Source organism: Chiloscyllium plagiosum, unplaced genomic scaffold, assembly GCF_037043375.1.
Source record: "Chiloscyllium plagiosum isolate Xiang-an unplaced genomic scaffold, Cpla_swu_hap1 HiC_scaffold_5, whole genome shotgun sequence".
In the NCBI taxonomy this organism is placed as follows: Eukaryota; Metazoa; Chordata; class Chondrichthyes; order Orectolobiformes; family Hemiscylliidae; genus Chiloscyllium; species Chiloscyllium plagiosum.
Window position 1 is genome coordinate 35,468,787 of NW_028270143.1, and position 12,379 is coordinate 35,481,165.

A 12,379-nucleotide genomic window follows, 5' to 3' on the forward strand; every position below is an offset into this window, starting at 1 on the left:
TAAACCTATGGTCACCAAGCATGAGAACTCAAAATTATGCTTGGGAAACAGCAAATGTTAAAGTATCACATGAAATGCACGAAACTTGGCAAGACTAAAAATTGAACAGCTGCCACTGAAAAGGACCAGTTGACAAAAGCTGTACCCTCTGCCCTATATTAATCTGGCTGCATTCTTACAATTTAGCACCTGGAAACAAGAATAACTGGATTAATACACATTATAACAGCTGTGGTTTAAATATACCATGTACAGTTCACTCTTGGAGTTAATTTTATATGCAAAATGTAGTTGAATTAACAGTTGATTTATTATGTAACATGTGAAAGTATAAACACCAGTCTAATTATTCAGATAGTACAAAATATTAGAAGACTGAATTTGATCTGCACCATATAAGATAGGAAATAAAATGTATTTATTTTCTTTATTTAGTTTGAAAATCTTTCAAATCTGCTCAAACTTCCTGGGAAAAAAACCTTTAATAACATGGATAAAGACTTCTTGGGAAAGCGGAAAAAAGACCTAAATACATACCTACAGGTAAATTCAAGCTTGTTGTCAAAGTTAGAAAAGTGCCATAATTTGGTGTTGCTGCTTTTAGATCAATGTTGTACCGTCTTGTGTCCAGTTAGCAAAATGATTGCAATGATCAATGATGTCCAACATGTGTTCAATAAAAACAGTCTTTGGAATTTAGAAACAAAAGTATGATTAAAAATGAAAAACAAGTCAGTATGTATAACTATTTAGCAAGAGACTTGAAAGTAATCTTAATACGAAGTTCAGATACAAATTTTGAAGATCACAAATATTAAACCATGAACACACCTAAACCGTCAACCAGTGCTTGCATTGGTCTCCTGCTCTGTTTAACTTTAGAAGTTATCCTGTTGTTACCACTTAAATGGTTTTTAATGTACCTTTCCAAGTGTTGGTTTATATTAAAGTAGTTAGGCAAAATAAATCTGATATTAAATGACTGCAGCATAGTTATTTTAAATTAAATTATTTTCTGTTTTAACTTAGTTGTTAATCAACCCTGAAATAATAAGAGCTTGTCCAGGTTTGATCCCATATGTGAATGAGTTTCTGGAGAACAAAGCCTATAGCAAGGGAAAGGGAGATTTTGCTCGCAAGGTAAGCCTGCCATCTATTGTTTAAAGTGTGTAATGTTCCTCATTAAAAATTGTAATTCACATTGTAGTTTGTTTCGATGAAGGATCTGATTTTTGTATTTCGATAAGTCTTCTAAAGTTTTGATATTCGACATGTGCAAAGTGTATGAGTGCACTTAAATATTTTGTTTTCTACAGTTTAAATAAAATGAATCAATTAATATATGTCTTGATTCCTGCATTAAGGTTTTGTATAAATTTCCAACTTGTGATCACAGTGAGCAGCATTTCTAATCAAAAATGCTGATGTGAAAAATTACCACTTTAATGTCAAAAGCTATTAATGTTTCAATCATGTTGGCCTCAAATCCATAGTGATGAGGAGAGAGGCTTTTTCCAGGAACCTATGCTCATGGAATCTACTGAAAAATGTCAGTACAGTAATTGCACTTGGTTTCTGGAATTTTGAGGTAGCCTTTTATTGGGAATAATCACCATCTGCCATTACATGAAAACTGACACCAAGGGACTGCACCAGGAATAAATACAAATGTTGTTAAACAGATAAACCTGGCAATTACAGATCAGTCAGCTTAACTTCAGTGGTAGGAAAACTTTTAGGAACAAATCAAAAGAGAAAATGCTGGAAAATCTCAGCATGCTGCCAGATCTGCTGAGATTTTCCAGCATTTTCTCTTTTGGTTTCAGATTCCAGCATCCGCAGTAATTTGTTTTTTTTTTAGGAACAAATATTTGGGCTAGTAGTTACATAGAAAGAAAATGGGTTAATCTGGAAGAGCCAGCATGCATTTGTTGACAAAAAATTGTTTCTAACCAACTTGCTGGAGTTTTTTGAAGAGCTAGTAGAGGATTGGTGAGGGTGATGATGTTGATATGGTGTGTGTGGATTTCCAAATGGTATTAAATGCAGTCAGTTCCACTATAACACGGTAGTTCCATACTCGTGCAGTCCCATGTAAGAAAATCACATTATAGCAGCACTATTTAAACTAATGGGACCAGAATTGCATTATAACCACTACACACTTTGAAAGTTTGAGTTTTAGAAATAGTGTCTCCAGTTTGTCAACCGCGTTATAGTGAATTAACAAAATGTGCGTTATATCAGAACGACCTGTACAGTACTAGATAATGGGCATGGGATGAAAGGTATAGCTCATGGAGAGAAAAGGGACAGTTGTATCAGAAATAGAGTGATAGTTAACAGGTATTTTCAGGCTTAAGCAAAATGTTTGAAGTGGAATTCTCCAGGGAATAGTATTAGAACCCTTGCATTTTCTGAAATATATTGATGGTACAGATCTTGGTGTGCAGAGGACAGGTTCAAAATTTACAGATGCTACAGTGTGTTGGAGCATTATGAACTATGAAATGGATAGTATAAAACTTAAAAGGACATTGGCACGCTTGTGGAGTGGACAGATGGGTGGCAGATGGAGTTCAGTGCTGAGAAGTGCAAGTTGATACATTTTGGTATCAAGAGGGGGAGACAGTACAAAATGAAGAACATTTTTCTAAAGGGCATTACAGGCATAAGTCATTAGAGGTGACAGAACAAAAAAAGAGTAGTTAAGAAAGGATTCTAGCCTTCATTAGTAGAGGCATAATGTTTAAGAATAGGGAGATTATGTCCAACTTGTGGAAGGCATTAGTTCGACCTCAGTTGAAATATTGTGTACAGTTCTGGCACCACACTGTAGAAAGGATGTGGACACATTGGAAAGTTTGCAGAAAAGGTTTACGCAACTGCAGGTGGTTCCAGGGTAAGAAACTTCAATTATAAGGACAGATTGGCAAAGTTGGGAGTGTTTTCAAAATCATGAGAGGTCTTGGCAGAGCAGATGGTGAGAAATTGTTGCTACTCTGAGGAGGATTCAGAACCAGAGGATACAGATTTAACATTTTTCAAAAGAAGCAAATATGAGATCAGAAATAGAGTTCACATAGTGAGTAGTTAAGTACTCAAAAACACTGCCTGGAAGTGTACCTGGCTGCATGTTCCATTGAGACATTCAGGAGAGCATTATATGATTTAAATGGAAACAGACAGTTGATGCTGATGCACTGGGCTAATGATCTCCTTCTGCAACATAATAATGCCGTGATTCTGCAATACTCCATACATTGAAAGCTCACATTAACCTTTCACAGTCAGAGCTAGGTTTTTTTTTTGGAGACTGCTTTAGAGTTGGTGAGATGAACCATACAAGCCTCTAACTGAACATTGCCCCCTCCCCATATCATCCAGGAGAAGAAGTGGTCTGCATTCTGGATGAAGACCCTAATTTTGAAGCACATACAATGTTTCAATATTAACAAAACTTGTATTTGACTACAAAAAATGAAATTAGAGGAGTGAGCAAGATTGTCCCCTACTAGTCTCCACAGGACAACTAAGTTTTAAATTTTCCAAATTGATGGGACAGCTGAACATCAAATTCATATACAATTTATATACAGATTAAATGCTTTCCAGTTGCCTGTTAAACTAAACACAAGCATTTGATAATATCAAGATTAGGCATGATCCTGGTGTAAATGCAACAAGGTTCTATCTTTGTACCTCAGTGGTTATACTGATACAACACCTGAGTTTTGGTGTAAATTATTATTAATCCACCTGTTTAGATATGTCATAACATACATTCATAGCAGGTGGGACTGGATCCTGAAACTTCTGACCCAGACATAGGGACAGTACCATAGTACCACAAGATTTTACAGGTTTGTGTTTATCATATTTAAATGCTGCCCATTTAAAATGGCTTTGTATTGTTTTATGGTGAATTTACATTATAAACATTGTATAGATAACATACATATAATTTGGAGTAAGGACTTGATGTGTCTCCTTAGTATTAAAAACTAGTTGGGCTCGAGATATCATTTGGGCATCACCTAAAGGCTTATTCTGCTTGGGTTTAAGATTGATCCAGAATGGCAACTTTTATATCCACCGTAAACGTTTAAAAATTAAGCAGTTAACTGGTACTTCCATTTGAGTAATGTTTAAAGAAAACTGAGTTCCATCAGCTTTTGAATAAAGTTAATGTGCTTGGACTTGAACAGTGTAACTGATTGTCTTCTGTTGTGCTCCGCAAGTAAATATCAGTTGTAGAATACTTTACGATCTAAGTCTTCAAGATGCCAACCTTGTTTTTTTTTAAATTCATTCATGGGATGAGAGCATGTCTGGCCAGGCCAGCATTTATTGCCCAGAGGGCAGTTTCTTAACCATACTGTCTGACTGGAGTCACATGTTGGCCAGACCAAATAAGCATGGCAGCTTCCCTCCCTAAAGGACATTAGTGAACCAGGTGGATGTTTTCAACAATCACAATGAATTCATTAGACTGTAAATTCCAGATTTTTTTAAATTGTTGAATTCAATTGCAAACTCAATTGGGGGCAGATGTTCGCAAGTAAAGGGACAGCTGGAAAATGGGAAGTCTTCAGAAATGAGATAACGAGAATCCAGCGAAAGTATATTCCTGTCAGAGTGAAAGGAAAGACTGGTAGGTATAGAGAATGCTGGATGACGAAGAAATTGAGGGTTTGGTTAAGAAAAAAGAAGAAAGCATATGTCAGGTATAGACGGGATAGATCGAGTGAATCCTTAGAAGAATATAAAGGCAGTAGGAGTATACTTAAGAGGGAAATCAGGAGGCCAAAAAGGGGACAAAAGATAGCTTTGGCAAGTAGAATTAAGGAGAATCCAAAGGGCTCTTATAAATACATTAAGGACAAAAGGGTAACTAGGGAGAGAATAGGGCCCCTCAAAGATCATAAGGAGGCCTTTGTGTGAAGCCGCAGAAAATGGGGGAGATACTAAATGAGTATTTTGCATCAGTATCTGCTGTGGAAAAGGATATGGAAGATATAGACTGTAGGAAAATAGATGGTGACATCTTGCAAAATGTCCAGATTACAGAGGAGGAAATGCTGGATGTCTTGAAACGGGTAAAGGTGGATAAATCCCCAGGACCTGATCAGGTGTACCCAAGAACTCTATAGGAAGTTAGAGAAGTGATTGCTGGGCCTCTTGCTGAGATATTTGTGTCATCGATTATCACAGGTGGGGTGCCGGAAGACTGGAGGTTGGCAAACGTGGTGCCACTGTTTAAAAAGGGTGGTAAGGACAAGCCAGGGAACCATAGACCAGTGAGCCTGACCTCGGTGGTGGGCAAGTTGTTGGAGGGACTACTGAGGGACAGGGTGTACATGTATTTGGAAAGGCAAGGACTGATTAGGGATTGTCAACTTTGTGCATGGGAAATCATGTCTCCCAAACTTGATTGAGTTTTTGAAGAAGTAACAAAGAGGATTGATAAGGGCAGAGCAGTAGATGTGATCTATGTGGACTTCAGTAAGGCGTTCGACAAGGTTCCCCATGGGAGGCTGATTAACAATGTTAGATCTCATGGAATACAGTGCGAACTAGCCATTTGGATACAGAACTGGCATAAAGGTAGAAGACAGAGGGTGATGGTGGAGGGTTGTTTTTCAGTCTGGAGGCCTGTGACCAGTGGAGTGCCACAAAGATCAGTGCTGGGTCCTCTACTTTTTGTCATTTACATAAATGACTTGGATGTGAGCATAAGAGCTACAGTTAGTAAGTTTGCAGATGACACCAAAATTGGAGATGTAGTGGACAGCGAAGTGGGTTACCCCAGATTACAACAGGATCTTGACCAGATGGGCCAATGGGCTGAGAAGTGGGAGATGGAATTTAATTCATATAAATGCAAGCTGCTGCATTTTGGGAAAGCGAATCTTAGCAGGACTTGTACACTTAATGGTAAGGTCCTAGGGACTGTTGCTGAACAAAGAGACCTTGGAGTGCAGGTTCATAGCTCCTTGAAAGTGGTGTCGCACATAGATAGGATAATGAAGAAGGTGTTTGGTATGCTTTCTTTTATTGGTCAGAGTATTGAGTACAGGAGTTGGTAGGTCATGTTGCGGCTGTACAGGACATTGGTTAGGCCGCTATTGGAATATTGTGTGCAATTCTGGTCTCTTTCCTATCAGAAGGATGTTGTGAAATTTGAAAGGGTTCAGAAAAGATTTACAATAATATTGCCAGGCTTGGAGGATTTGAGCTATTGGGAGAGGCTGAACAGACTGGGGCTGTTTTCCCTGGAGCGTCGGAGGCTGAGGGGTGACCTTATAGATGTTTACAAAATTATGAGGAGCATGGATAGGGTAAATAGGCAAAGTCTTTTCCCTGGGGTCGGGGAGTCCAGAACTAGAGGGCATAGGTTTAGGGTGAGAGGGGAAAGATATAAAAAAAACCTAAGGGGAAACTTTTTCACACAGAGAGTGGTACGGGTATAGAATGAGCTGCCAGAGGAAGTGGTGGAGGCTGGTACAATTGCAACATTTAAGAGGCATTTGGATGGGTCTATGAATAGGAAGGGTTTGGAGGGATATGGGCCGGGTGCTGGCAGGTGGGACTAGATTGGGTTGGGATATCTGGTCGGTTGAAAAGTGCTGGACTTGTTGATTGTGCTGTGCTTTAACTTCTGCTTCAGATTGTTAAATAGCTATCTTTGCTTGGATCTGTATTACATTTTTCCTTCTTGTACTGTAAAACCACGTTCCAGAAGGGGAAAATGTCAGTTTACCATCTCAATGTAATTTCTTTGAAATGTCATCAGAATACCAAGATTGCATAGTCTATTCAATAGACTGAAGAAGGGCTTATGCCTGAAACGTCGATTCTCCTGTTCCCTGGATGCTGCCTGACCTGCTGCGCTTTTCCAGCAACACATTTTCAGCTCTAGTCTATTCAATATACCGTTATAGTCCATATACAGTCAACAGCGCATAAAGTTAAAAGAAAAAAAAAATCCAATGGATTGCTTGTATACTGTTTTGATTCCCAGATTTGTTAAACTTTGTCAATGCCACAAATCTGTCCTCTTCTGTAGCTGCCAATCCACTGCCAATTGCTACCACTTAATATTAGTCTGGCCAAAAACAGATTCCAGAATTCTGGATATGTCCAGTTTAGAGAGAGATTGTTGCGTTTTGACCTGATATGTGTCTGAAATGCAGAGTCTCACTTCTAATTAGCATTGCCAAAAACTTTATGGAGAGGAAGATATAGGCTCAAAGAATTTTACAGTTAGAGATTTTCTACAATGTTACCTTCCTAATATTGATTGGTTAAAACTTAATATTTTCTGAAAGAAAAATGCCTTTCTAATCATCCAGAAATGCATTTCAATCTGTAGAGAGTTTATTTAATGAGTTATGCCTATTTGGCAGGTTCTAATACATGTACTGCATCTTGTTTGTGTTTTGCAGATGGACACGCTTGTAAATCCACTGCGTAACTCGATGAGAAATGTTTCAAATGTTGTAAAGTCAATTCCAGACAGTCTTGCAGAAGGAATGACAAAAGTATCAGACAATATGGATAAGTTGGGACATGAACTTAAGCATACGTTTTTGAAGGTATTCTAAAAACAAAAATTTGAATTTTTATAACACCTTAATATAACAACACATGCTGGTATATGGCATTATCAAACAAAACAAAATTAGATTAGAGTGGTGAAAGGTAGGCCTCAAGTGTCATAAAGGAGAAAAGATAATTAGAGATAGAGAGGCTAATAAGAAAAAAAATAGAGAAAAACAAGAGGTGACCATATGGCCCCTTAAGTATGTTCTGCCATTCAATATGAATATGGCTGACCATTTTCATCATCACTTTCTTGTAAACTCCCAAATCCCTTGATTCCCTGAAAGATAAATAATTTCTGGCCCAACCTCAAATATATTCACCAGATGAATGTTGGTCCTTATTTCAAGGTGGTTGGAGTATTAGTGTAGGGAACTCTTAGTGCAACTATAGAAGGTGCTAGTGAGACCACACCTGGAGTACTGAGCACAACCATCTATGGTTGGGGATTCCAGAGGTTCACAAAGAAATGTTTGAACTCTGTTCTTTATTCTGAGATCATGCCCCTGTTTTCTGAACTTGCCATCGAGGAGCAACAATCTCACTGTCTATCTTGTCAAGTGTCTTCAGAATCTTGTGCATCACAAATCAATTGCAGCACCCATAAGCACAATTTACTTGGCCTCTCATCTTAAGAGAATACCCTCATTCCAAGATCCTTTCTAATGAAGTGTCTTTGTATTGTCTCCAAGGCAAGTGTACCCTTTCATATATATGAAAACCAAATCTGTGTGCAGGGTTCCAGGTGTGTCATCACCAATGTCTTACACAATTGTAGCAATCTTTCCTTATTCCTGCACTCAAGTCCTCATTGCCAAAAGAAGCTATCTTCCTGTTTGCTTTCCTTATTGTTTACGTACCTACATGTTAATTTTGGATTCCTAGAATGAGTACACCTAAATCTTTCAAAAGAACTAGGAATGAGGTAGGCCAATATCCAGCTCCTCAAGCCTGCTTCGTCATTGAATAGGACCATATAGATCTGACATTCCTCATGTCCACTTTCCTGTGTTTTCCCTGTAATCTTTGAATCCTCTACTGCTCAAGAATCAATCTAAATGTACACAAAGATTCTGTCCCTTCAGCTCTTTAGGTCAAGGAGTTCCAAAGACACTCAACCCTCTGAGAGAGGAAGTTCCACCTCATCTCTGCCCTAAATGTATTCTAATACTGTGCTCTCTGGTCCTAGACTCTCCCATGAGAGGAACTATTCTCTCAATGTTCACCCAGTTATGCCCCTTAAGAATCTATATGTTTCAATCATTCTTCTTTACTCCACTGAACAGAATCCCAACCTGTTAAGCCTTTGCTCATAATACATTTCCTTCCAGACACTGGATCATCCGAGTGAACCTTCTCTGAACAGCCTTCACTGAAGGGAGCCAAACCTGGGCATAATACACCAGATGTGGTCTTACCAGCACATTGTACTGTTGCAGTGAAACTTACTTACTCTATACTCCTACTCCCATAAATAGGGCCAACATCCCTTTAGGCTTCTCGATGTACTTGTAACAAAAAAAAATCAAGTAATTAAGACAAACCTAAAATGGAAATGTACCAACATTAAATCAGAATATCGCTGATGGGAGTGATAATGCACCCCACCTCCTGCAGTGGCCACTAGTACCTGATGGTCTATTATGCCAGTGGACTCTGCGCACGCCCTCTCCATGGGCACCCTAGTATAGATGTAACCATGGAAGAAAGCCAAATAGTCAGGTGTTAGAAACCTCTACATGGCCTGCTGCCTGGACCAATTGATAGTCTTCTTGGCCAGGACCAGGTCCATGAGATGATCAAGTGTTCTGCCTGGCCCCTCCATACAGATTTCCCATAAATTAGGAGCATGGGCTGAATTATAACCAAAAGTCTAAAAACAGCTTTTGTAAAAAAAACAATAAATAGAGGTTGCAAACAAAAACTTTCAAAGTAAACATCGGAAACTGACTCTTCTAGGTCACAAAAAATATGTGTCCTCCCAAATATGAATATACTTAATTTTTTATTTGATGGAGCTGCAACGCTTTCTGTCCTAGATCATCTATGGAAAGGAGGAGGACCCCCCCTCATAAAGTATCCTTCACTGCAGGTCTCTGCTGACAGGTGGTAGAAAGTCTGGCCGGTGGACAGAGCCAAGGCAGTAGAGAGCATTCAGTAGCAGTCCATATAGGGAACCGCTTTGTGTGCCATTTTTGAAAGGCTCAAAAATAATTTACTCAGCTCAAGTTGAAGGGTGCAGAATCCCGAGGGGAGGGTTTGGTTTCTGATGCCATTTTCAAATTCTGAACGGCAAAGAAGCCGATTATACCTGGCAGTCTTCTATCCAAGTATTAACTCCACAAGAGCCTGCATAGCTTCCAAGATCAGGCATTTTCATACTAGTATGCTATTATACTAACGTACTAGTATAAAGTGTTTTTCTAATCTTACTAGCAAAGTGGATAATGTCATGCTTTTCACCTGCCACATTGTTGTCCAGTAACTTAAGCAGTCTCTCTCTCTCTTCATGTGACGTCATGTAGCACAGTGGGTAGCATCCTAGCCTTTGAGCCAGGGGCTTCATCTCAGGTCTCATCCTAACTCTCAATGGCCAAGGTGACCAAACATGTTAAATATCAACCTGTAAACTTTTTCAGTACATCCCAATCCCATGTGAGAGTGCAAATGATTCTTGGTCAATTGATGGAAAGGACCTCAGAGCCTCTACCATGTCTATCCAGCATTTTTCTGCAATAAAGTTTGGTGCCATATAAACTGGTTTATATTTCAGTGGTATGTTGGCATCTCTGGAGAGCTATCACATGCCTGTGTATCTATTTCAAAATTACTACTCAACAGCAAGTTATTTTCTTTCCAGAACTAATCTCATCAACTCTGGGGGTCTTCTCTCCATTGTTTTACAGCACGTAGTCACCATCCACAAACACCTCACTTTTATTTCCTTCCTGAGATTCTCAAACAGATTTTCCCCTATAGACCTGCTATTTCAGCCTGCTATCTGAAAATTTCCATCAATGCTGCTAGACCTACTGAGTATTTTCAGTATTTTACTTCAGATTTCTATTCTGTGTTATATTTTCCTTTTGCTCTATAGTTCCCTGTTCTTTTCCTCACTTTTTTCTTGAACATTTATATTTGCAAACTTCCAGTGCACTCAGACAATTCTGCAATCTAAAGAGCTTTAGAGAATTACAATCAGAACATACATTTTCCCTCTAGCCACCAGGTTTAGGGTGCTAGAGTTAGACTGTCAATGTGTAGGATTTTATCGGCTTTTTGTCCCTTTAGTTTCTCCAATATATTTTCTCTGCTGCTATTAATTACTTTATTAACTTTGTCACTCAAGTTGCCTCTCTTCCTTTCACTCCCTAACCCCCTGCTTTGCTGCTGCTCTATCTCCTGCTGTAAAGACAAATATTTGTTAAATTCCTCTGCCATTTCCTCAATGTCCATGATAATTCCTCCTGTCTCTGTCTGTAAGTTTTAGTCATGCAGTTTTCTTTATATTTATGACTAATTTACTCTGTTTTAAATGTTTTTATTAATGGTTTTGTCACATTTAGGTTTCTAAAACTCCTCTCAAACTTCATGTTTACTATTGTTTTTCATAACAAATTTAATACTTGCCTTTGTTTTCCTAGTAAGTTACTGATGGATCTTTCAGCTGAATTTCTCTCTTTAATTAATATAATTTTGTTGAAAACTTTTTGGAATGGGATTTGAAAACTTTCAGGCCAAAACTGAAGACCAAACAATATTTAAGCAATTTAAAATTAGGAATATAAAAGAAACCAGAACTGGAAAATTGTTAACATCTTAGTGGCAGACAGTTCTAAGAATGGAGCAGATTTCTTACATCAAACAATGCATGTTGGTGGAAAATATTGTCAGTTCAAAGATTTCTTTTTCTCAATTTCACACCTTTTTTGTGTTTGTATTGCAAATAATATTAACAGACTTGTCCAACGTTTGATGCAGGTTCCTCCACTGAAGCCAGAAGAAGATAGTGAACATGTTCGTGTTTCTGCCCAGTTGGATGATAATGTGAGTTACTTTTTTAAATGTTTGAGTGTTGGAAATCAGCAGATGCTGAGGTTTTTTTTTATTAACACTTGCTATTGCTTTTTCACTTTGAAATATATTGCTTTGTATTTGAGAGTGACTGATTTTTCTTTTTATTTCTGTTGCTAAAGTATTGCTTTTAATGTAGCTTTGCTGCTGAATAATCCACTCGGGTCCATTGAGTTCTGATAAGATTCCTTAATAGGTTTTGGATTTTGTTTTTGTTATTAAGATGGGAAAATTATGTCTTGAAGAATGTTTCTGTTCTTCTCTCCTAATGACTTGTTGCGATTAGTGTGTCCTGTGAAAACTTTATTCAGCCTTAGTGGGGTAGACAGCTTCTCAAGTAACACTTCTACATTCTAGGAAAATATGGATATTAAGAATTGAATGCTGTTGCCCATGTTAAAATTAGAGAACCATCAAATTTCCATTTTGGCTTTGCGTAGTGACTAAGTTAATTTTAATGCCAAAAGGCTTGTATATAATTTTTCATTTATAATTACATTTATTATTTCCTGATACAGGTTGATGACAACATTCCTCTCCGAGTTATGCTGCTTCTCATGGATGAAGTATTTGATTTAAAAGATAAAAATCACTGGTTAAGAAGAAATATCAAAAACTTACTTCAGCAGCTTATCCGAGCAACTTATGGGGACACAATCAACAGGTTTGATTAAAATAAGCTGTCCAAATTAATACATCT

The 12,379-nt window shown here is 38.0% G+C and overlaps 1 protein-coding gene across 6 annotated transcripts in view; it reads left to right on the forward strand.

The window, feature by feature from the left end:
* Nucleotides 1-12,379, forward strand: part of snx13 (sorting nexin 13) — a 234,419-nt gene that overhangs the window by 171,338 nt on the left and 50,702 nt on the right. For all 6 annotated transcript variants that reach the window (XM_087987099.1, XM_087987100.1, XM_087987101.1 and 3 more), the window contains exons 19-23: nucleotides 436-543; nucleotides 1,030-1,140; nucleotides 7,449-7,598; nucleotides 11,587-11,652; nucleotides 12,198-12,343. In XM_087987099.1, the coding sequence (XP_087843225.1) occupies nucleotides 436-543; nucleotides 1,030-1,140; nucleotides 7,449-7,598; nucleotides 11,587-11,652; nucleotides 12,198-12,343 (581 nt within the window). The remainder of the gene's footprint in view (nucleotides 1-435; nucleotides 544-1,029; nucleotides 1,141-7,448; nucleotides 7,599-11,586; nucleotides 11,653-12,197; nucleotides 12,344-12,379) is intronic.